General features: G+C 41.7%; 1 protein-coding gene across 3 annotated transcripts in view; it reads left to right on the top strand.

The window, feature by feature from the left end:
- LOC126293444 (meiosis-specific nuclear structural protein 1-like) overlaps positions 1 to 26,987 on the top strand; it is a 98,729-nt gene that overhangs the window by 5,646 nt on the left and 66,096 nt on the right. For all 3 annotated transcript variants that reach the window (XR_007552289.1, XM_049986677.1, XM_049986676.1), the window contains exons 2-4: positions 9,154 to 9,342; positions 21,056 to 21,165; positions 23,778 to 23,901. Coding sequence is in view for 2 of the 3 variants with exons in the window: in XM_049986677.1 (XP_049842634.1) it covers positions 9,154 to 9,342; positions 21,056 to 21,165; positions 23,778 to 23,901 (423 nt within the window). In the remaining variant the exon portion in view is untranslated. The remainder of the gene's footprint in view (positions 1 to 9,153; positions 9,343 to 21,055; positions 21,166 to 23,777; positions 23,902 to 26,987) is intronic.

Genomic DNA, 26,987 nt, shown 5'->3' with positions numbered 1-26,987 from the left:
AAGTCTTCAAAGTACCGGTACATTCCTTCAGCTCTATACATTGCTGCCACTGCTTTGCCAGTCTGCTTAGGCTTCCCGGAAGGCACACAAAAAGAAACTCCTTAAGATAATGCGTTGGAGTCTCTTTTACCCCTCCCTCAACCTGTGATGGTCTTTCAAGTTTCTCTTTAGTCCTCAGAAACAAAAAGGAGTTCAGTGGTGTCTATTCAGGGCTGTATAGCAGCTGAGGCAGCATTGCCACAGTGTTTTTGGTGAGAAATTACTACACTAGGTCAGTGTGGTTCAGAACATTGTTGTGATGCAAAATCCAGTTGTTTGTTAGGTCTTTCCTGATGTGTGTCACCCTATCACACATCATTGTGAGGACTTGGGTGTAAAAATAGCAGTTAACGGTTTGCTCTTGAGGCACAAATTCACTATGAATCACACCTTTGGAGATAAAAAAAGAAAATTAGCTTTGTTTTAACCTTGGATTTGTTCAAGTAGGCTTTCTTCAGATAAGGTGAAGTTTTTGTGTACTACTCACTACTTTGTATTGTTGATTCGGAATCATTTTCAACTACATCTTTTCATCTGTCATTACTCTGTTCAAAAAGTTAGAGTCACTTCTGTGACATTCTGACAATTCGCAACACTTCAGCCTGCAGAATCCTTTCTGTTCTCTGCTCAGCGCTTTTGGGACCTTTGTGCACACCTTTATCGTCTCTTATTTGTTTCTCAAAATTGAAAGCTTATTATTTCAGCATCTTGCAATTCTCTGATATTATTCTTAAGCTCAGCCGTTGTTCCTTGACACCTGAAATGCTCACTGTTGTCCATGCTTTCTTGGTCCTCCAGGGGCATCTTGTGCCACTCGTAAATTCCCATCTTGGATATGTCTTCCTGCTTGAAAGCTTCACAAATTAGGGTCATAATCTGAGTCTAATTTTACACATGTTAAAACAAAATTTGATTGCGTATCACTGCTCAATTAACTTTTGCATCTATAATCTCGTCACATCACCAAAATGTGCTGCACACAATATTCTGTCACTGCCTAGATGTGACTGAGACAAAGTGCATTTGTAGTTGATTGAAACAAGGCACATTTGTTAGCCAAGAACCCTCACCACCATTCTGACCAGAAACCTCCTCTAAATACAAAAACATTTTTTTGGCACCCACCTACGTATGGAGAAATGATTATTCTAATAAAATAAGGTGAATCAGAGTGCACACGGAAAGATTTAAGTATTCATTTTTCTCGCACAGCATTCTAGAGCGTAGTGGTAGAGAAATAGCTTGAAGTGGTTTGATGAACCCTCTGCCAGTCACTTAATTTTGAATTGCATTATAGTTATGTAAATGTAGATGAGAATAATTGTACTCCTGCCACATTTTCATGACTTACACGTGATGCAGTTATAGTTTTGAGGGATTCTCCCAGCTGCAATGGTGTACAGAGTATTTTTTCTTTACAGAGAAAATGCGTTCAATCAGATTCCTTATCCATCAAATTTTCTATCAGAAAGCTATTCCACTTATTGAACAACAGTGTGATATTGATCCAGCAGCTGCCAGTATATCATCCATCTGATGTTTACTGTATGCAACTTTATTCCTAAGTATGATGTGTGCCTTGTTTTGATTTTGTAACACAGTGTAGTAGTATGCCATTTTTATTTAACAAAAGTGCCTGCCGAGGTACTGTCAAAATGGACGAGCGTGGAAACTGTCACAGAATTGACCGGAAAAATGGCAATTAGTTTGTGCAATGTCAGCATTGTTTTCACGTTGGATGTAATGTTACACAGTACAGTCACGTTAATGAGACCATCACCTATATTCAATGTCAGTGCACAATAGCCAATTACAGATGGCAGGTGGTAGTAATAGCAGTTGTTAGCAGTGGGGGAGGATATATAAAGCATGTCAAATTCACACGCAAGACAGTGCAATCATTGTCATAGTGCACAAATGGAGCGATTTATCTGAAGTCCAAAAGGGCATGATCATTGACTTTTGTGTCAAGGGTGAAACATTTCCAAAACAGCTAAGTTTGGAAACTGTTTGCATGATACTGTGCATGGCAAAATGCCACTATTAAAAACTGGTGATGAGGCAACAGTGGTGCACTGTTGGCTGTAGATGGCATGGATGAAAGCCAGCTGAACAGATATGTACAAGTAAATAGACATGCAACTGTTGGGCAAATGACTGCATAGGTGAACCAAGGTCTAGTACCTTCCGCCGCGGAAGTCGAACACGCGGCAGAACAAATGGATGTGGTCAGCCCATAGAGGGCTCCGCCTCCGCGGCGGCTATTCCGCACAGCGGCTCTAGCGCAGCAAGGGCGCCACCGCTACGCCACGTGCAGACCGCAGCCAATAGCCGCTCCCTCCGGTTTCGTATATACGGACCCGCTCTGCCCTAGTCCAGTCAGTCTGGTACTCGCTCTGGATTTCATTTCTATCTCGGCGGTACTGCATTCTGGTCATTGCTCGTTGTTGACATTTGCCTGGCTCTGGTTCCGAGTGGAATTACTGTTGGTGTTTGGGTGTTGTGGTTTCCACAAGCCTCCGTTGTTTACCTCTTCCTTGTTGTGTCGGTCATAGTCGGTCGTGGTCGGTTGTTGTCATTGGACTGTCGTCCGACTCGTCCTTGTGTTTACCCGGTGGTGCGTGCTCCACCGCCGCCGGCTTCCCCGCCTGGCGGCTCTGATCCTCAGCCCAAGGTGTTCCCGCAGTTGGTTTTGGTTACTACACAAGGGGCTACCAACAGTATCTCCTCAATAACCATTCCACGAACGTTGCTGAGTTTGCATGCCAACACCGCAACTGGACACCCACTGAGTGGCGACAGGTGTCCTTTTCAGACAAATCATTTTATGCTATATGGGACAGATGACCTCTGGCATTTATGGCATGAAATGTCTGATAGCAAATACCTGCAACCATTTAACTAGCATTATGTTTGGGGAATATTTTCATGTCATTCCATGGGTGAACTCGTCATTCTGAAAGGCGTAGTGGATCTATACAAGTATGCATGTACACTCAGGGACCGTGTCCAACCCTGCGTGCAGTTTGTTTTTCCTCAGCACCATGGTATGTACCACCACTATAGTTAAGTGAGTTGAATAGCTTGCAGTGCACATGCGTGGTTCAGAGAGCACCAGGGTGGGTTTACCATACTCCCGTGGCCACCGAACTCCTCGGATTTAAACCCAATAGAGAATCTGTGGGACCACCTCGATCAGGTTGTTTGTGCCATAGAACCTCGACAGACAAACCTAGCAGAGCTGGCCGCAATACTGGAGTCGGTACCTTCCAGAAACTCATTGACTCGCTGTCTGCAAGTCTCACCCTGCAAAAGGTGGTTATTCAGGCTTTTGACCAGTGGTCGCATTGATGTGACAATATAGAGTATAACGATATTATGAAAAGGAAAGTTGCTGCTTACCATACACACAACACACACACACAAAGGCAACTCACACACATAGCTGCAGTCTCAGGCAACTGAACCCACGCTGCGAGCAGCAGCACAGCACCAGTGTGTGATGGGAGTCGCGACTGGGTGGGGGTAAGGAGGAGGCTGGGGCAGGGATAGTATGGTGCAGGTGCCGGACAGTGAAGTGCTGCAGGTTAGACGAAGAGTAGGGGACAGGTTGGGTGGGTGGGTGGGGGGGGGGGGGGGGGGGAGCGGAAAAGGAGAGAAGTAAAAAGACTGAGTGTAATGGTGGAATGGCGGCTGTGTAGTGCTGGAATGGGAACAGGGAAGGGGCTGGATGAGTGAGAAAAATGGCTGACAAAAGTTGGGGCCAGGAGTGTTATGGGAACGTCGGCTGTATTGCAGGGAGAGTTCCCACTTGTACAGTTCAGAAAAGCTGGTGTTGGTGGGGAGGATATATATGGCACCGGCTGTGGAGCAGTCATTGATGGGAAGGATGTCATGTTTGGCAGCGTGTTCAGCTTCAGGGTGGTCCACTTGCTTCTTGGCCACAGTTTGTCGATGGCCATCCATGCTGACAGACAGCTTGTTGATTGTTGTGCCCACATAGAATGCAGCACAGTGGTTGCAGCTTAGCTTGTATATCACATGACTGGTTTCACAGGTAGCCCTGTCTTTGATGGGATAGGCTATGTTAGTGACCGGCCTGGAATAAGTGGTGGTGGTGGGAGGATTATGGGAAAGGCCCTGCATCTAGGTCTATTACAGGGGTATGAGCCATGAGATAAGTAATTGGGAGCAGGGGTTGTGTGAGGATGGACAAATATATTGTGAAGGTTTCTGTGGATGGTGGAATAGCACTGTGGGAGGGGTGGCAAGAATAGTGGGCCGGACATTTCTCGTTTCAGGGCACGACAAAAGGTAGTTAAAACTCTGGTGGAGAATGTAACTCAGTTGCTCCAGTCCTGTGTGGTACTGAGTTACAAAGGGAGTGCTCCTCTGTGGCCATACGGTGAGACTTGGGACGTGGTGGTAGTCTGAAAAGATAAGGCATGGGTTTTTTTTTTTTTTTTTTTTTTTTTTTTTTTGTACAACGTTGGGAGGATATTTATGGTCTGTGAAGGCATCAGACCTTAAGTGTATTTCAAGAGGGATCGCTCGTCACTGCAAATGCGACAACCACGGGTGGCTGGGCTGTACAGAAGGGATTTCTCAGTGTTGAATGGATGGCAGCTGTTGAAGTGGAGGTATTGCTGGTGGCTAGTAGGTTTGATATGGGCGGAGGTACTGATGTAGCCATCTTTGAGGTGAAGTCAACATTTAGGAAGGTGGCTTGTTGGGTTGAGTAGGACCAGGTGAAGCAAATGGAGGAGAAGTTGATGAGGTTCTGGAGGAATGTGGATAGGGTGTCCTCACCCACGATCCAGATCACAAAGATGTCATCAATGAATCTGAACCAGGTGAGGGGTTTAGGATTCTGGGTTTTTAGGAAGGATTCCTCTAGATGGCCCATGAATAGGTTGACATAGGATGGTGCCATACAGGTGCCCATAGCTGTACCCTGGATTTGTTTGTAGGTAATGCCATCAAAGGAGAAGTAATTGTGGGTGAGGATACAGTTGGTCATGCCGACTAGGAAGGAGGTTGTTGGCTTGGAATCCATCAGACGTTGGGAAAGGTAGTGTTCAATAGCGGTAAGGCCGTGGGCATTAGACATTTTAGTGTAAAGGGAGGTGGTATCATTAGTGACGAGCAGGGCACCGTGTGGTAAAGGGACTGGAACTGTGGAGAGTTGGTGGAGGAAATGGTTGGCATCTTTTGTATAGGAGGGGATGTTCTGGTTAATAGGTTGAAGGTGTGGGTCTACAAGAGCAGAGATTCTCTCAGTGGGAACACAGTAACCGGCCTCAATGGGGCATCCTGGCTGGTTAGGTTCATGGACTTTAGGAAATAGGTAGAAAGTAAGAGTGTGGGGAGTAGTAGGGGTGAGTAGAGAGATGGACTCTGGGAGAGGTTCTGGGATTTGAGTATCGACTGGACTCCTGCTGGATTTCTGAAACGGGATTGCTGTGGCAAGTTTTGTAGGTGGAAGTATCTGATAGCTGGCAGAGTATAATGTAGATAGGGTATGACACTGGCGATTTTTTGGAGATACTGTGATTGCCACTACGACTACACAATAATGGGAATAAAATTGTCTTCAAATTTGGTAGTAGCACAAAAAGAGTAAGCAGATTTGCAGCCTGAAGTTTGCAGTATTGCTTATTAAAGATGATTATGTGTGTGTGATCATTCTGCACATTTTGTGAATTTTTGTTCAAACTGTTACCTGCACCTTTTACTATTATTACATCATCACCTTTCCCATAATCCTTCCCTAAACAGCCTAAATCACAGATAACACCAGTGAGCCCTGTGCTTCACTTAAAAATTCTAGTTACCCGTTAATCTCTTTCCACAGAGTTTTGTTGCTTAATGCTTCAAAGGTCTAGAGGCAGTGGACGCAAGCAATCAGACAATTTTAAGAAATTCATCAGTCTGATGGTATATGACAGAAGATACAAGCTAAATCTAGGAAGTTTTAAGAAAATCAAGACAGTCTTATTCCTGGGTAGTAATCACAGGAGGAGAATATCAGAACTGGTACAAAGCTCTGTGGGAAGAGATTAACGGGTAACTAGAATTTTTAAGTGAAGCATAGGGCTCACTGGTGTTATCTGTGATTTAGGCTGGTTAGGGTAGGATTATGGGAAAGGTGATGATGTAATAATAGTAGAAGGTACAGGTAACAGTTTGGACTGTAACCTTAATTATACAGTTGAGGATGACATCAGGCACACTACTGACAATGTTCCTTACACCTAGCATGAAGATCTTGTTGCTTTTTGAGCATTATGACAAGCTGTGGATGAAGCATTCTTCAGCACGTGTCCTCGGCGTCTTTCGTGCTAGCTTGCTTCAATAAAATCTTCTCGGCTTATAAGCTGTGTCACTCCAAATCAAATACTCGAGCCTTCGCCGTCATCATCACGAGCTAAAATCACTGACTGCCAGGGCTGTGTGGTGCTCTAATATAGGTACAAAGACAGCATCTAGAATCTTCCAGAGAGGGCCAAAGCGACACGTGTATGTAAGCAAGCTGGGCAGCTCGTATCAGCTCTGTCCCACCACAGGACCGAATGACATCATGTGGCGTGAGGGGTTGGTGCTGCATTTGAAACTGCTACTCCCATCTCCCTACAAGAGTTGGGCCTGTCTTTGCCTGCATTTGATATCCCAAGCCAGTCCTTGTGTGCTACTAAGTGTGTGTCACTGGCCTCTCGTAAAATTGTTGGTGTTTATTCTAATTTTGTATCCTGCTTGTATAGCAAAATCCCAATACGATGATATTTGAGTTGAAACTTTTGTGTTTTCTCGTAGTATTTTATTCCAATTTTGTAGACAGTGGTCAAGTTCCCTTTGTCTAATGTGTTGTGAATGCTCTGCACAATGATCAAGAACAGTGCAAACTCTTAGTACTGTATAAATACTACAAACAATCCTGTTGGAAGAATATCTGCGACTGAGCATTATAGCAGAGGTTGAAAACACCACTTCAGTTGTAAATTTCTTTATTTTCACATGCTCACAGGCAGCTCATTGCACCTTGTACATGCGGCGCTCGGGGACTACAGCACAGCAATGACACCTGAAGATTGGCTTATAACAGTCATGTGAAAATAAAGAAATTTACAACTGAAGTGGTATTTTCAACCTTTGCTATGTAAATATTGTCATATTCACAGGGGACACCATACACACCAGGAACTAAGGCCTATGTTGTTTTTAATGGAGTGTAACATATCTCTTATCTGGGAGGTCAGAACACAGGTCTCAGCCTGTGTCTCTTCAGCATGTGTATTACCCTGCAAGTCGTGTTTATATAAGAAAATTATTCTCACTGTTCCTGAGTGTTGTGTAGGACATTCTCAACATATTAAACAAAGGGAACTTTAAATGTTGGCTATGGGTGAACATTACCTAGAAACCACCCATGAATTACATGAAAAAAGATGAAAATTTTGCCACAGTCATTATCATATTGGGGCTTCTTCTATAAAGGAAGAGTCTACAGTTAAAATAAACAGCAACAATTTTAACAGCGACCAGCTGTACACCCATGGTAGGGGCGGGACAGACTTTAGACATCAGACAGAAAGAAAGACAGAGGACTAATGCTTCTGGAGAAGTGAGAGTGGCCGTTTTGAATGTGGTAGCAGTCCCTGGCATCACGGTGATGTTATTCAGTCTTGTAGTGCGACGGAGATGCTACAAGCTGCCCAGCTTGCCTCTAGTGCACTCTCTGCAAGATTCCAGATGTTGCTTTTGTGTCTTTATAAACAGAACACCGTGCCGGTCTAAGCAGTCAGTGATTTTAACTCTTGATGACTAAGGCAGAGACAGTTATCAAAAGCTCGAGTACTTTGTTCAATGTGACGCGGCTTGTAAACTGAAAAACTTTCATTCTTCAGAATATCGTAATCTTATTGTAGGGACAAGGGCTGTCCTCTGAGCAAGTCACAGAAGCTTTCAATGACCTAGATTAAAAGTCCACGCTACTCGAATTCCTTTGCATTTGGTATAGCATTTGGTGCATATACCGAGTATCTTTTAATAGTCTATAAAGAGGCACCTGCTCAAATGTGGCATCAGTTAGACGAAACTGGACAGTAGCAGCATCTCACCTGACTGTGACGATTGGTTGAACCGTTAAAATATTGTGGCGGTTTTGACTTATAAATCTGGAAGCAAACCCGAGTAGAGTACAGTAGAGTCTCGATAGTTCTAGGTGAACGGTATCGGGACCACCTCAAACAGTTGAAAACTTGGACTATTGAAATTTGTATGAAAAAAATAAGTAAAACAATAATGAAAAAAATTAACCATGTTAACAGTGCCTCACTTGTATTTTATTTTATTTTTTAAATTTATTTATTTATTTATTTTTTCAAACCCTGGCTTCTTTATAGCCTTTCAGTTAAAACATCCTTCACAGCATTTCTTTAAGGAAAACTGTTCCAAAATAAGTCAGTTTCTTCACCAGTCACCAATAGCAACTTTGCCAACACCGTATTCAAGAGCAAGTCTTTTTTATTGCTTCTCCTTTCTTAAGTCATCTCAGTGTTTGTAACTAAACATTTAGTAACAAATTTCTTCTCAGTTGTAACATCGCTCATTTGTAGGTGTACAAACAGAAACAACCAATAAAGAAAATGAAACAGTTCTGTGTTGACAACAAGAAACCCTAAACAGTACTTTGCTTGTGTAAACTATCAATAACAAGGAGAAGCATGTGCATGGGGCCACTGGCACCTACAAAACCAAGAGGAGTGAGTGGTTTGACCGGGGCTGTGCTACGAGCGGGTGGGGGAAATGGATCTAGGATTGATACACTGTACAGTCTACTTTTTTCTTGTTCCTTTTTTTGTTATTTTTATTTTTTATGAGTCTCAGGTTTATGGGAAATTATGAGATGTGAAATATCGAGACTACTGTATCATAATACTAAGTTATCTGTGTGGGAGAGACCTTTGGATTTGATCCAAGTCTTTTGATATCCTAATCTAATTATGTTAAGGCTATTGTTCTGACTAGTTTCCTTATGCTATTTCAGTTATTATTATTGAGTTCAGTTTCTTACTCTAATTATAATTTAAATGTTCATGAACTCTGACATTCCAGAGTTTCGCAACAAAGCACCTGCAGGAACAACGCAGGCTGAAGGAGGTTAGCGCCCTCCAGACTATGGCGCAGCTGGAGGCTATAGAGGCTGAGAGGATGAAGATGGACCTCCGGGCCGAGGGGCGGCAGACGTTGCAGAAGCTGCGCATTGCCAAGTGGGAAGCCGAAAAGGAAGAGCGGATTGGCAAGGTGAACATAAATGTGTCCTACGTTCCAGATTTTAGAGATGATAATTCTTCAACCTTTATTTAGCAGGAAACTATTAAATGATTTATTAGATAAGAACAGCAGCATTATCAGATTGTTTACTAATGCTGCTGCTGTTGTCTACAGGGCAGTATTATCAGTTGACAGTCATGAGAAGATACAGAAAGACTCAGGACAAAATTTTCATTAGTATAAGGAACAGTGACTTCATTTAAAAAGAGATAATCTCTAAAAATTACTGAACAAAGCACGGGTTATCGTTTGGGAAAATAATATTAACGTAGTTTTTGCTCCTTTGTTATTTTTTGTTTTTGTAACAAACAGTAGTTATATATGAAGATGGTATCTGTTCTTTCGGACATGTCATCGGTGACTGTGCAGCTCATTAGAATGAAATTACAATTAAATCAATACTCTACAGACGTTGATATATGTTAGCGGAGACAGTTGAAAATGTGTACCCCAACCGGGACACGAACCCGGGATCTCCTACTTACACGGCAGACGCTCTATCTGTCTGAGCTACTGAGGACACAAACGATAGTGCGATTGCAGGGTCTTATCTCTGGTGCGCCCCCCGTGAGACCCACATTCCCAACTTATTGTCCTGCACTATATTCGTAGTGCCCCTGCCCAATACACTCATTACTCGCAGCTTTACCGATTCGCGTATGAGTTCGGGCAATGTGTGTGCATCTGCATAGAAGACGGTCAAATGGTCGGTGAGCCTTAACTATGTATATATGAAGTTGGTATCTGTTCTTTCGGACATGTCCGAAAGAACTGATACCATTGGTGATCGTGCAGTTCATTAGAATGAAATTACAATTAAATCAATACTATGAAATGAATGCACACACATTGCCCAAACTCATACGGGAATTGGTAAAGCCATGAGTAACGAGTGTAATGGGGAGGGGCACTACGAATATAGTGCAGGACAATAAGTTGGGAATGAGGGTCTCATGGCGTGTGTGCCAGAGATAAGTCCGTGCAGTTGCACTATCCTCTGTGCCTCTGTGTCCTCGGTGGCTTAGATGGATGGAGTGTCTGCCGTGTAAGCAGGAGATCCCTGGTTCGAGTCCCAGTCGGGTCACCCATTATCAACTGTCCCCGTTGACGTATGTCAACACCTGTATGCAGCTAAGGGTATTAATTTCATAGTATTGATTTAATTGTAATTTCATTCTAACGAACTGCATGGTCACCGACAATATCTGTTCCTTCAGACATGTCTGGAAACAGATACCATCTTCCACATGGGAAAAATATATTAAAACAAAGATTCCAAGACTTACCAAGCGGGAAAGCACCGGTAGACAGGCACAATAAAATAACAAACAAACACACACACAAAATTACGAGCTTTCGCAATCGGCGGTTGCTTCGTCAGGAAAGAGGGAAGGAGAAGGAAAGATGAAAGGATGTGGGTTTTAAGGGGGAGGGTAAGGAGCCATTCCAATCCTGGGAGTGGAAAGACTTACCTTAGGGGGAAAAAAGGATTAGTCAAAGCTTACCAGCCATTTGACCATCTTCTGTGCAGATGCACACACATTGCCCAAACTCATATGGGAATCAGTAAAGTAATGAGTGTAATGGGCAGGGGCACGACCAATATAGTGCGGGACAATAAGTTGGGAATGTGGGTCTCACAAGGGGGGGAGGGGGGGGGGGGGCGTGCCAGAGATAAGTCCCTGCAGTAGCACTATCCTCGGTGGCACAGATGGATAGACCATCTGCTGTGTTAGCAGGAGATCCCGGGTTCGTGTCCCGGTCAGGGCACACATTTTCAACTGCCCCCGTTGACATATATCAATGCCTGTATGCAGCTAAGGGTATTCGTTTCATAGTATTGATTTAATTGTAATTTCACAAATAGTAGTCTTTAATTATTTTTCTTGAGAATGTAAAATATGCCATTGAAATTTCAAGGGTCCTGAGTAACATACTTTCAAACTAGCTGAAATTGTAAGTGGTTAATCTTATAAAAGGAACAGGTTCACTCAGCATTATTTAAAAAAAAAAAAACGGTCAAGTTAGTTAAATTTTTTGAAACCACGCCACATACGATAGACATAATTAACAGCTGCAACTTTGTTTAATAGAGCACATGCACTCCTCTTAAAATAGGTTAGTTCTTTTAGTAGATGTTTCATTTGACAACAGCAAGCACGTGAGGAATGGGAACTGGACAAATATCCTCCCATTAGTGCCAGTGAAATGGCAGCTAATGTACTTTGTGTTAACACTGTGCAATGTAATTCTGTTATAGTACTAATATTAATGATAAAATAACCTAAAACATTTATCGTAAGACTTTCTTTTGAGTCAGTCTGCAATGGAGTTACAGGAGGTGCTCAACAAAAAGTTATTTAATTCAATCTTAAAATTGCATGTTATGTAGAAGACCTTCATCATTATCTAAAAGGCTGTCAAGTTAAAAAACACAAGTCTCCATGTATCTGACTCCTTTCTGTACTGATGTTAAGCCCTTCAAATTTTTAGTGCTAGTATTATATTTCTGCCTTGCACTTCGTTTCATAATAGAGAATTATTGGTATTGACAATGCACATAAACAGATATATGTATTGTGAAACAGTTTTCAAACTACCAAATTTTTTTGAAGATGTCTGTGAAGGATGTTCTAGAACTATCACGAGACACAATTCAACTAGCACGCTTCTGTACTCCAAAAATCCTAGTCTCGTAAGTCAAGTGCAGGATGCACCAGACATAGTTCACTAGCATGCTTCTGTATTCTGAAAATCCTATTCTCATAAGCTAAATTTCCACAGAAATATGGTTTTGTTTAGTGAATGAAAAAACAGAGAGTAAGCTAGTTACCTATAGCAGTAATCATGCATACTGCAAATGTAGCTGTACTGAGTGGCATATTCTAGGGTGTGGGTTTCCTGATTATGAGTGTCATTTTGGTCTGAACACTGAATCCTTGGTGCACTGTGGCAAACATGTTATTAGAATGTGACATTGTGTTGTAATGATTGCAGTCCTCTTAGTAACGTAAAAATAATGTCTCAGTTGGAAATTAGTTTTATTAACATATGACTGGTTTCAGTGCTGTATGTCAGATATAAAATTGCGCAATAGCTCCTAATATCATGTCAGACCACCTTTTGCCCGGCATAGCACAGCAACTTGACGCAATGAGGACTCAACTAGTCCTTGAAGGTCCCCTGCATAAATGTTGAACCATACTGCCATTCATAATTGTGCAGGATTTTATGCACAAAATGACTTCTCAATTAGTTCCATGAATGTTTGGTGAGATTCATGTCAGACGATTAAGGAGGCCATATTGTTTGCTCATACTGTCCAGAACATTAGTGCAAATAATTGTGGCTCAGTTACATGGCGCACTGTCATCTGTAACATGAAGTCCATGAATGGCTGCAAATGGTCTCCAAATAGGCGAACGTAACTAATGCCAGTCACTGATTGGTTCAGTTGGACCAGAGGACTCAGTCCATTCTATGTAAACACAGCCCACACCATTATGGAGCTATCACAAATGTGCACAGTGCCTTTGTTGACAACTTGGGTCTATGGCTGCATGGGGCCTGTGCCACACTCAAAACCTACCCTGATTCCTTACCAGCTGAATTTGGGACACATCTGACCAGGCCACAGTTTTCCAGTCATTGAGGGTCCAACTGCTGTGCTCACGAGCCCAGAACAGGTGCTGCAGGCTATGTTGTGCTGTTAGCGAGGGCACTCGCATCAGTCACCTTTTGCCACAGCCCATTAATGCCATATTTTGCTCACTGTCAACATTCATCATGTGTCCTACATTGATTTCTGTGATTATGTTACACAGTGTTGCTTGTCTGTTAGCACTGACAACTCTGTGCAAATACTGCTGCTCTCAGTTGTTAAGTGAAGGCTATTGACCACTGTGTTGTCTGTGGTGAGAGGTAATACCTGAAATTTGATGTTCTCACCACACTCTTGAAGATGTGATCTCGAAATACTAACTTCCCCAACAATTTTTGAAATGGAATATCCCATGCGTTTAACTCCAACTACCACCGCACTTTCAAAGTCTCTTAATTCCCGCTGCGTGGCCACAATCACATTGGAAATATTTTTACATGGGTCACCTGAGTGCCAATGACAACTCCACCAATGCACTGTCCTTGTATTCCTTACATACGCAATACTACCACCATCTGTACATGTGCAAGTCGCTATGCCATGAATTATCACCTCATTGTATTCGTAGCCAAGAATTTTATATCTGATGATGGTATGAGACACTGAAATCAGTTGTATACTTTGTGACTGAGACAGGAAATTTTTACATATGTAAATGTCTTATTGCCTCAAATATTTTCATTATACCTCCATTTATGTTGTCACAGAGTAAAGCTGGTGATGTGAACGCATTCAGGAAAAGCAGCCCCAGATAATTACATGCCCTCCACTTAATTTCTGTTTGCTGTTAACAGAAGAAAAAAATGACATTAATTATTTCACATTAAGGTTGACTTCAGCTATAAAATTTTGGTCACCTAGCCAGTGATACAAAATGTATGACTGAAAATTGGAAAACAAACTGAAGTTTCTCCTTGAGAATTCCTTCTGTTTCATAGAAGAACATCTATCTATGTAACATCTAAAAGGTAGTAGTTATGAATTATTAATTAACACTTGTGGTGTAAAAGGATAGATAAAAAATTTACTCACCAAGTAGCACCAGGAGAAATTGTGGGACCAAACTGCTGAGGTCATCAGTCTCTGGGATTAAACAGTACTTAATCTAACTTAAACCAATTTACACTAAGGACAACACACACACCCATGCCAAGGACTCAAACCTCCGACGGGGGAGCCACACGAACACTGGCAAGAGCCTCAGACCGCACGACTATGCCGTGTGGCACGGCAGGAGAACACACACGCGCGCGCGCGCGCCCACACACACACACACACACACACACACACACACACACACACACACACACACACAAAGGTTCAACTTCTACAAGCTTTCGGAGCCAGTGGCTCCTTCTTCTGCACATCTGTATGTGTCTGGAGAGAGAGAGAGAGAGAGAGAGAGAGAGAGAGAGAGAGAGAGAGAGTTTGTAAATGGTCAGTATGTAGTAATATTTACATATGAATGTAATCCATTCATCATCATCATCTGAACAGTTTCCAGCCCCAGGGAGAGTCTGTTTGAACATAAGCTTCCCCATGTAGTCATGATTTCCCAACTTCTACCGGTGTTCACTTTTGTCCAGTCCTTGCCTCTTTTCTCAACACACTACTCTACACCTTTCAACCATCTATCCCTTGGTCTTCCTCTTGATCATTTCCTTTGCATCTTAATTTCATGTACACACATCAAAAACAGTTTTGTATCACCCCAGTTTCGAGAACTCCTGAAGATAGACGTTGACTGTGGATATTGTTTCACAGACACAGTCCCTTTTACTGTTCAGAGATGTCACTAAACCCATCCAAAGATGTAAACAACCATGCATGAGCAGTGCCTGTTAGATGGAGGGGGTCCAACAGCTGATCATTTCCAGTGATTCCACCAGGAAGGAGGTACATGGCTCACGTTGTCTGTAGTTCAACCATACCTAGATGGTCAATACCATGGTTCAGTCACATCTGCATAGTTACTTTGTGTCAGGAAAGACTCAACAAGGGAAGTGTCCAGGCATCTCAGAGTGAATGAAAGCAATGTTTTTTGGACGTGGAGGCGATACAGACGGACAGGAACAGTCGATGGCGTGCCTTGCCCAGGCCGCCCAAGGCCTACTACTGCAGTGGATGAGCGCTACCTTCGGATTATTGCTTGGAGGAACCCTGAAGCAAGGGCACCATGTTGAATAATGCTTTTCGTGCAGTCACAGGACTTTGTGTTACAACTCAAACTGTGCGCAATAGGCTGCATGGTGCACAACTTCACTCCCGACGTGCATGACGAGGTCCATCTTTGCAACCACAATACCATGTAGGACGGTATGGATGGGTCCAACAATGTGCCAAATGGACCGCTCAGGATTGGCATCACATTCTCTTCGCCAATAAGTGTCGCATATGCCTCCAACCAGACAATCGTCGGAGACGTGTTTGGAGGCAACCTGGTCAGACTGAATGCCTTAGACACACTGTCCAGCGAGTGCAGCTAGGTGGAGGTCCTCTGCTGTTTTGGGGTGGCATTATGTGGGCCATCGTACACTGCTGGTGGTCATGGAAGGCGCAGTAATGGTTGTACGATACATGAATGCCATCCTCCAATCAATAGTGCAACCACATTGGAAGTATATTGGCAAGGCATTTGTATTCATGAACGACAGTTCGCGCCCCATCGTGCACATCTTGTGAATGACTTTCTTCAGGATAATGACATCGCTTGACCAGAGTGGCTAGCATGTTCTCAAGACATGAACCCTATCGATCATGCTCGGGGTAGATTGAAAATGGCTGTTTATGGACGATGTGACCCACCAACTGCACTAAGGGATCTATGCTGAATCGCCATTGAGAAGTGGGACAATCTGGATCAACGGTGCTTTGATGAACTTGTGGGTAGCATGCCATGATGAATACATGCATGTATGATGCAAGAGGATGTGCTACGGGTATTAGAGGTACCGGTGTGTACAGCAATCTGGACCACCACCTATCCAGGTTTTGCTGTATGCTGGTACAACATGCAATGTGTGGTTTTCATAAGCAATAAAAAGGGTGGAAATGATGTTTATGTTGATCTCTATTCCAATTTTCTGTATAGGTTCCGGAACTCTTGGAATCTAGGTGATTCAAAACTTTTTTTGATATGTGTACCTTCTTGGGAATCCTCTTGTACTCCATTCTCTTTAAGTGTCTGTACCATCTTAACCTTGATGTTTCTGTCCTTCTATTAAGGGTTTCTCTTTCACTATTTTTCTTAACCTTTCATTCCTCACCCTCTCCATGTTGCTCCTGTCCTACTTCAGAGGAACTTCATTGCACATGCCTGTAATCTGCTTGCATATCTTTTCTTCTTTTAGGGCATATGTCAGCATTGGGATGTAGTAATTTGTAAGTATTATTTCTTTGCTTTTTTGTGGCACATCTTCGTTCCAAATGAGGCTCCTGACACTTAGCAGGAATGCTTTTGCCTATCTGCCACATTCACTAATATCGTTCTTATTTCTTCCAGTTTTTTCTATCACACTTCCCAAGTACTTGATACCTCCCACCATCTTTAGTTGTTCATATCCAATACTTATTCCACTAATAGGTCTGCCTTTTTTTCTAGTTGTAACCAGGATCTCAAATTTATTGATATTAAATTTCATTCCATACAGACTCTCAGTTTCTTCCCAAGCTTACAGTTTTTCCTGAATCTCCTCCCCCCTGTTTCCCGAGAGCATCAAGTCATCCGTACTACACACCCTTGCTGTTATCTTGTCCTCTCCAGTTTTTTTTTTCTGCAAACTTAGTCATTATCTCATCATCTATAGAGAGGAAAGGTGACAGTGCACTTCCCTGTTTCACAACACTTGTTTGCCGGAACCAATCCGTCCTGTAATTTCCCACTTTCACACAACTCAAGTGTCTACAGTACATTTCCTCCTCTCTGATTATTGTCTCTTTTTCCACTCCCTTCATTTCTAGTGCTTGCCAGATCTTTCTCCTACACACTAAATGCCATTTCTGTATCGAGAAAGGCCACTACAAGATCCTCCCCAAATTCATAGTGGTGGTCGTGGAAAGGCTTCAATGCAAATATGAGATAACAGTTGACCCTCCAGGACTGAATCCATGCTGTTCCTCTCTCAACTTGGTCTCCATCCTTATTTGGATTCTGCTCTCGGGGATCTTTTCATATACTGTGGCACAACAAGGTATTAGTGTGCCTCTCCTTTAGTTTCTAAAATCCCCCCTACTCCCATTCTTGAATACAGAGACAATTAGTGCCTCTTCCAATCTTCTGGAGTCTTTTTCTCATTCTACGCCACCCTCAGCAGTTTCCCGATATCATCTGCTGCCTTCACCATTTTGACATTTATCTCATCCATGCTTGGTGTCTTTCTGCCTTTCATCTTGTCCAGTGCCATTTCCATTTCTTTCAATGTCAGGTCCTTTTTCCAATCCCTGTAGTTTACATCTGTGTCCTTTAGTCTATTATCCTCATTTCCAAGTCCATTCAAATTTAGCAAATGCTCAACGTACTCCTTCCACACTATTTTCAGTGTTTCTTTGTTACTAACCACATTTATCCAACATTGTTGCATCCTCTCTCAAACCTCTCCTCTTACTTTTGTCCTTTCCCTACAATAATTTCTTACTTCCTCTACTGTCTTCCTCTATCATCTTTTTCCATTCTTCCATTGGCTTTCTTCACTCCTCAGCCACTGTCTTTTTTGCCTCTTTCTTTTTTTTTCTTATCCACCTTACTTGCTGATTCAGGCCTTTCTCGGAACGACAGTCTGAAGGCCTTGTTTTTCCTTCCCACTACCTCCTTGACTCTTTCATTTCATCAAGGTGTCACCTTCTACCTTTTTCTTGCACTTGTCCTTCCGCATACAGCTACTGCAGTGTCTACCATAGCACTTTTTAAATGTCCCCAGTCCTTTTCTCTTGTTTTTGGTTCATCCTTTGCTAACATTTCCCTTATAATCTAGTATTCTTCATTTACTTCCTTTTCCTTCAATTTCCATACTCTTATTCTCCTTTTCTGGTTCTCTCTCTTCTTCCATTCCTTCATGATTCTCCTACTCATTACCGGTAGCCAGTGGTCGCCATCCAGAGCCTCAGATGATAATACATTTATATCCGTTACTGTCTTCTTAATTTCCCAATCATGGAGCATTTTATCCACCAAAGATTTCTGTGCTACATTACTGCTGTACCATATTACTTTATGGCTCCATTTTTTTCCAAAACCATGAGTTACCTATCACTAAACCATTTCTCTTCCAGAATTCCAGCAATATCTTTCCTTCTTCATTTCTACTTCCCCATCCTTCAGAACATAATACATTTTCATACCCTTGTCTTTCATTCCTTACATGCTCATTCAAATCTGCCATAACTGTTATCCTTTGTCAGTCCAGCTGCTTTTGTAGTTGTTACTTTAAGTCCTGCCTCTCTTTATTTGTACAGCCCACTTGAGGGGCATACACCAGAACCACCTCTATATTTCTCCATTATCCTGTTGCTGATCCTCTGTACCTCTTCTTTTTAGGCGTCCCTCACAACAACTCCCACTCCCTGATGTCTTCCTTCTTCATTTCCACTCCAACACAACCTGTAACCTTTCCTCAGTTCTCTACTGCCTCCTCCTTTCCATCTTGTCTCTACAAATTACAACTTGGAACATTGGAACACTGACAGGAAAGCTAGAAGAGATAATGGATATGATGGACAGGAGAAATATAGATATGACAGTTGGAACTTAAATAGTGGCAACTATTTATTCACAACTGATATAAAAGAGTTACATGTTTGCGCCTGTTACTGTCCTTCAAAGTAGTCACCAGCATTGTGTAGAACCTATTGCCAGTGATGTGGAAGGCCTAGTATACTGTTAGCAGAGCCTGTTCTGTTGATGGTGCGAATGGAGCGATCTACTGCCTGTCGAATCTTTAGAACAGTTGTGAATTGAATGCCATGAAGTGGTTCCTTCATCTTCGGAATCAAATCACAAGTCCAAGGAGTATAGTGGATGGTACACTACTTCCCAGTCCCATCAACCAAACAGAGCAGCCACAGCCTTCACTGTATGCACCTGTGCATTGTCGTGCAAAATGATGGGTGGGTTACACAGAAAGAGTGACCACTTCTTTTGTAAAGCTGGTCGCAGGCAATGCTCAAAAAACGAACAGTAATACTGTGCCTTGACTGTCTGCCATGGAGGAATGTAATGCATTGGGATAACACCATCACAGTCATACACGAGAATCACTATAACTTTCACCATACTAGGGCTCTGGCACACCTTTGACTTTCGTGGCGACCCATAATGACACCATCCATTGGACTGGTGTTTCAGTTTTGGCTTTGTGGCATTTGCTTCAGAACTGTCCCAGAGATTCGACAGGCATTAGACCGCTCCATTCGCACCATCAACAGAACAGGCTCTGCTAACGGTAAACTATGCCTTTCACATCACTGGCAACTGGTTCTACACAATGCTGGTGACTACTTTGAAGGACAGTAACAGATGCAAACATGTTACTCTTTAGTATCAGTTGTGAATAAATAGTTGCCACTATTTAAGTTCCAACTGTCATATATATATTTCTCCTGTTCATCATATCCATTATCTCTTCTAGCTTTCCTGTCAGTGTTCCAATGTTCCAAGTTGTAATTCGTAGTTTGTTTGCCTTGCCAGGTTGTTCTCTTTTATGCTTATTCTTTCAGGGGCTAGTTGCCTTTGGGTGCTGATCCACTGTTGGTTACATAGGCCTGTCATAGCTTCACTAGAGCCCCATTAGCCACCACTTTTAAGAGTTCCTACAGAGCCTTCACAGCTACCATATCGTTTCTGGGGCACTTGAAGTGCCCTGTGTACTTCACCCCAGCAGGCCATTCCCTACTTTGTTGTGTCGCCCTCCTCCCGTGACTTGGACGAGAATTGGTCTTCTGAGAGGCACTCAAGAGTTTCTCAGTTACAATTTGCTTGCCTTGGAATGTGTGTTCAAGCTGCTCAGAGCATCATTCTCCATACTGAAACTGCTCCTGGAGGTCTTCGGGTCTACTAAAACCAGGTGCAGGTGTTCACACTCCAATTTTTCTTGTTTTATTTGTAATGCAATGCTTATGACAAACAAAAATAAGCCAGAAGTCTACACACACACACACACACACACACACACACACACACACACACACACACCACCTAAGCCTTGGTTTGGGGAGGGAGGTGAGGTTGTTTTACCAGATGGCAATAAATGAATAGATTAAGTAACAACTATAAAATGTCAAGGAGCATGTGGCTGGACCGATACAAGTAGAATGATCTCATAAAACTAGTTGTATGAAAATCAGATATCAAACAGATTCATTGGGAGAGTCCTAAGGAAATGTAACTCGCCGCTGAAAAAGGTGCCTTACAAAACCTCAGCCAACCTGTTCTTGTGTCCTGCTTGTTACTCTGAGACCAGCACCGGGTCATATTAATAGAGAAGAAAGTGATTGTCTAAAGAAGAGTGGTTTGCTGTATCACCAGTAGCATTACAGAGATGCTCATCAAACACCATGGGCAGACTCTATAAGAGAGCCAGTGTCTGTTACAGAGCCATTTCATTATAAAATTTCAGATCACATGCTCCAAGAAAAGTTAAGAAACATGTTACTTCCTGCCACATACAATGTGAGAAATGACTGTGTTAGTAAAGTCAATGAAATTTACACTCGTACAGAGGTTAGTGCTAGCCATTCTTTCAGTGCAGTATTTGCAAATGGAACCGTTCACTACACACCTGTCACTGTGACAGAGAGTGGTTCTGTGATGGTGGCACACTTTCTTGCCCTCAGATGTGTCACACAGTGTAATCTGTGAGTGTCAGAAATTTTGCTGTACAGTGTATCTGTAGATGAACAGGGTGGGATGGAAACAGGAAAGAGGAAGGCAGGTAGGCAAACATGCTCAATGCTGAGGATCGGTAGTGTAGTGTCGAGTATATTTGTTGAAAGGTTCACTGATCACAAATAATTATGTTTTCCCCGCAGCCAAAAAGTCTGCAGCGAGAACAGCTGTTTAATCAGCTCCATCAGGATGAGGTTCTTGCAGAGGAAATGGATAAAGTCAAGCGGCAAGAGATAGTGCAGCTGAAGCTCAGGTAATAACTCTTTCAGTCTAATTTAAATTCATTAATATTTGAAATATACGGTTTCAGTGTTTTGTGAGAAGGTCGTGGGTGGAATAAAATCAGTCAGCAGTCAGCAGTTGCGTAAATAAGATCTAAATCTTGAGAGTGAAAATACAAGCTAAGCCAAAGGCAACACAAAAGTAATGATTTAATGTGTTCATTAGAAATATCTATATATAAAAATCTTCATTGTATGGAATGAATTTATAAATGTTCATCCATGCAAGTTTCTCACTCACCGCCATTATTGTAAAATCGATATAAGTGTCTTGTAACCATGTCCTGTTTTGAAACAAAACCCATCAGCATAAATCAATATATGCTGAGTGTGAATGTCAGTAGAGATCCAATGTTAGAAGTTTGTGCACCTGGCTGATCCTCCATCAGGAAAACATATCCACATGTTGACTCCCAATCACGCTCATGCTCAGCATTCACTGATTTTCCTGGTTAGAAGGTAAGTGACCACAAAATTTTTGTTGATTTCGTATGTGATTTTATTTCTGTATAATAAATCTATATATTAATGTAATGACTATAACATTTTTATCGCCTTCTTTTTTATCTCTCTCCAATAATGACATTATTGGAAGGACTGTGTTTGAATGAAAATTTGTAATCATATTCCTTGCAGTGGAGATCATTGTGTGTAAATATTTATGACAATGAAGATATGTACCTCACATTAAATTATTTAGCTTTTGCAATATGTGTGGCTGAGTCAACATTTTAGTTTCTAAGCTGACTACAGCAATGACCGCACACCCAGTTGTGGATCAATCCAAAAATTTAAATTATTGCTAAGCTTTTGGACACTGCTCTGTCTCGAAGCTAACAGACGAATGTCTTTGTCTCCCCTCCTTTTGAGATTTGAGAGGCCTGTCCTTCCTTATAAAAGTTTACAATCTCACCTTCTTTTGTACCTGAGGAAGGGACTAATAGTCCAAAAAACTTGGATTCTTTCTCAAACATTTATTCACGTCTACCAACAATACTAAATATTTCACATAGTGAAGGTGAGCAATGCTGTTTCATGACTTAGTAGTTTTCTTGATTACATTTTACTTTACTAACTATAAAAGGTAATCAAATGAAAGCAAGGCAGACAGGAAGAAACACTATGAAAACTGTTTATTATTCCACAAGTAATTATCATAACTGGTAATACATTTATCCCACTGTGAAACAAGATCATCAATGGCTTCATGGAAAAATGTTTGCGATTGCCTATGGAACCATGCTTGTGTCCCAGTCCGCACCTCTGCATCCGAAGCAAAGTGGTGGCTACGAATGTCTTTCCTCAGGGCTCCAAAAATATGGAAATCACATGAGAAGTGATTGGGACTCTACAGAAGATATGTAAGGCCTTCCCAGAAAAAACTTCAGCAGCATAGTTGAAACACCCTTGTCTACATGTGGGTCCACTGACACTTTGCACTCATTGAAGCACACCATTAAATCCAAATGCCCAGGAATGTTGTTGGATGGCATCATTCTGTTGTAGGATAATGCCTGCCCACTTATTGCCAAGTTTGTTTCAGATATACTGCAGAATCCCTTACACATGTGCCATACAGTACAAATCCCTTCCCATGTGATTTCTATATTTTCCGAGCCCCACAAAAAGACGTTAATGCCCATCAATTTGCTTTGTACAAAGAGGTGTCTGGGTACAATCACGTTTCCGTAGGCAAATGCAAACATTTTTCCACGAAGGCATTGACCATCTTGTCTCACAGTGGGATAAATGTATTAATAATTGTGTTAATAGTTATAATAAACAGTTTACTCACCAATATTATGAAAAGGAAAGTCACTACTCACCATGTAGCAGAGGTACTGAGTCGAAGATAGGCAAAACGAAAAGACTGTCTCAAATAGGCTTTGGGCCAGCAAAGCCTTCATCAAAAATAGACAAACACACACACACACACACACACACACACACACACACACACACACACACGTGCACAAATGCAACCCACGCAGTCTCTGGAAATGGAAGCCACATTGCATTGTGACTTTAGTTGCCAGAGAATGCAGTCGCGAGTGTGAACACGTGTGCCCTTTGTGTGTGTGTGTGTGTGTGTGTTGTCTATTTTTGATGAAGGCATTGCTGCCTGAAAGCTTATTTGTGACAGTCTCTTTGTTGTGCCTATTTGTGACTCGGCATCTCTGCTATATGGTGAGCAGCAACTTTCTTTTTCATAATATTGTTACATTCCATTCCAGATTTTCCATTATTTGAAACAGTTTACTTACTTCTTCCATTTGTCTTTGTCTTTCAATATTTGATTTTCCACTGATTTGTTGTGCCTTGCATTATGTTGCATATTTCATGCATATGATCTGATAATCCTAACGCTGCATGTGTTGTCCTTTGTACAAATGCTGACAAGGAACTTCATGGCATAATTGCGATAAATATGACTAAATTTAAACATTGTTTTAATGATGCTCCAACCAATCTCTGAGATATTTCCATGAGGATAAATGTTCAGCTTCAGTGTTGCACATACACGTGTACTGCTTATAGAACTACACAATTTATTTTCTTTTTCCATTTTGTATTGTTATTTCAGGCAGCAGTTACGTGAATCGAGTGTTGAACTAAAAGAGTTAGAATCGAAGTTGAGAGCAGCGTATGTCTACAAGGAACTGTGTGCTCAGAAAGCAGAGAAGGAGGCAGAGAAGATGAGGGAGAAAGTAAGTTTGTATAACACATGTACGAGGCTAGAACAATTACTTCCTTTGTAGAATTGGAATAAAGAAATGGACAGGTCCATTATTAAGGATGATCTATTTCTAATTTTTTTGGATAAAGTCCTACAGTGCTCTGAATTGTTTTTGTCAACATATCCTAACTGTGTGAGCTCATGTTTTTGGAAACCTAGAAAATAATTATGTTTATCGTCTTGACATTCAGTAATTCGAAAATCCTTTAAAAGAATCAGACCACATTAATGGATATGAAGGACATGGAGCATTACCACTACCCAATTCCTGCTTAGTCTGCCTCCATACCTAAGTGGTCGGTGCAGCAGAATGCCGTGCGGGAGGCCTGGGTTCAATTCCCAGCTGGGTCAGAGACTTTCTCTACTCAGGGACTGAGTGTTGTGTTGCCTTCACCATCAACTCACCCTCGTCGACATACGAGTCACCTAACTAGTGCCAACTAATAAGAATTGCAGCAAGCAACCGGTCTAAGACAATGGTCAGTCTGTTGGCAGTGAATGAAGTTGGACGGTATAGCTTTTAAAATGAAATGCAGGTAGCAGGGGAAAATGCAGGGAGAAAAATGTTATTCAGAACATGTGCAGAAATCAGATGGCAGTTATAAGTGTTGTGGGGCATGAAAGGGAAGCAGTGGTTAAGATAAGAGTGAGATGGGATTGCAGTCAATCCCCAATATTCAGTCTGTACATGGGAAAAGCAGTAAAATAAATCAAAGAAAAATTTGGGGTATGTATTATCATTCTGGAAGAAGAAATAAAAGCTGTGAGGTTTGTCAATGACATTGTAATTCTGTCAGAGACAGCAAAGGACTTGGAAGAGCAATTGAATGGAATGGCAGTGTCTTGGAAGTAGGATATAAGAAGAACGCCAACAAAAGCAAAACAGGTCTAATGGAATGTAGTCAAATTAGATCAGGTTATGCCGAGGGAATTAGATTAGGAAACAAGACACTTAAAGTAGTGGACAAGTTTTGTTATTTGGACAGCAAAGTAACTGATGATGGCTGAAGCAGAGGGATATAAAATGTAGAATGGCGATGACAAGAAAAGAGTTTCTGAAGAGGAGAAATTTGTTAACATCGAATATGGATTCAAGTGTTAAGAAGTCTTTCTGAAGGTAACCCTGTATGGAAGTGAAACGTGGATGATTAAACAGTTTAGACAAGAAGAGAACTGCAGTTTTTGAAAAGTAGTGCTACAGAATAAGGCCGAAGTTCAGGTGGGGAGATAATGTAACAAATGAAGAAGTTCTGAATAGAATTAGGGAGAAAAGAAATAACTGAAATAACTTGATTAGAAGAAGGGATCAGTTGACAGGACAGAGTCTCGTTCATTAAGGGACAACCAATTTAGTGTTGAATGGAGGTTTCGGGAGGGGGAGATATTGTAGAGGGAGACCAAGAGATGAATACAGTAAGCAGACTCAAAAGACTGAAGTTGCAGTAGTTATTCAGAGATGAAAAGGCTTCCTTAGGGCAGAGCAGAGTGGAGAACTGCTGTAAACCAGTCTGTGGACTGAAGACCACAACAAAAACACAGTGCAAAAGAAACAAAATTGCTGTGTTAAAAATATTTAAAGAGAAATATTTTCTAGATTATGGTGGTATTTGCATATAAAATATATATGTATGAGGCATATTCTGAAACTAAGTTCCGGTGAGCAATATTTGACTGATGGTAGGTGTGAATGAAGTTTCATGCATGCAGCACTGTCTACTAACTCTTTAGGAACAACCAATTGTAGTTGTGCTGGGAAAGTCCCTGAGCTACAAGCACTAATAGAAAGCACAGAAGCTGAAATCGTTACAGGTACAGAAAGCTGGCTAAAGCCTGAAATAAGTTCTGCAGAAATTTTTATGAAGTCTCAGACGGTGTTCAGGAAAGATAGATTAGGCAGAATTGGTGGTGGAGTGTTTGTGTCTGTCAGTAGTGATTTATCTGTTAGTGAAGTCGAAGTAGATACTCAGTGCGATATTCCGAACTAAGTTAATAATTAGCTCCTTGTACCGACCCCCAGACTCCGATGATATAGTTACTGAACAGTTCAGAGAAAATTTGAGTCTCGTAACAAATAAATACCCCACTCATACAGTTATAGTTGGTGGGGACTTCAACCTTCCCTCGATATGTTGGCAAAAATACTTGTTCAAATCCGGTGGTAGGCAGAAAACATCTTCCGAGATTGTCCTAAATGCTTTCTTCGAAAATTATTTCGAGCAGTTAGTCCACGAACCCACGTGAATTGTAAATGGTTGCGAAAACACACTTGACCTCTTATCCACAAACAATCCAGAGCTGATAGAGAGCATCATGACTGATACAGGGATTAGTGATCACAATGTCGTTGCAGCTAGGCTCAATGCCGTTTCTTCCAAATTCACCAGAAACAAACACAAAATAATTTTATTTAAAAAAGCGGATAAAGTGTCACTAGAATCCTTCCTAAGAGACAATCTCCATTTCTTCTAAACTGACTATGCAAATGTAGACGAGATGTGGCTCAAATTCAAAGATATAGTAGCAACAGCAATTGAGAGGTTCATATCTCATAAATTGGTAAGAGATGGAACTGATCCCCCATGGTACACAAAACAGGTCCGAACGCTGTTGCAGAGGCAACGGAAAAAGCATGCAAAGTTCAGAAGAATGCGAAATCCCGAAGATTGGCTACAATTTACAGACACGCAAAATTTGGCACGGACTTCAATGTGAGATGCCTTTAATAGGTTCCACAATGAAACATTGTCTCAAAATTTGGTAGAAAATCCAAAGAAATGCTGGTCGTATGTATAGTACACAAGCGGCAAGACGCAGCCAATACCTTCGCTGCACAGTGCCTATGGTACTGTTACCGATGACTGTGCTGCTAAACCGGAGTTATTGAACGCAGTTTTCCAGAATTCCTTCACAAGGGAAGACGAATGAAATATTCCAGAATTTGAAACACGGACAGCTGCTAGCATGAGTTTCTTAGAAGTACATACCTTAGGGGTTGTGAAGCAAATCAAATCGCTTGATACGGGCAACTCTTCAAGTCCAGATTGTATACCGATTAGG

Source organism: Schistocerca gregaria, chromosome 10 (assembly GCF_023897955.1).
Source record: "Schistocerca gregaria isolate iqSchGreg1 chromosome 10, iqSchGreg1.2, whole genome shotgun sequence".
Classification (NCBI taxonomy): Eukaryota; Metazoa; Arthropoda; class Insecta; order Orthoptera; family Acrididae; genus Schistocerca; species Schistocerca gregaria.
Note: the sequence above shows the minus strand (reverse complement) of the source record. Positions and strands in the feature narration are given on the sequence as shown.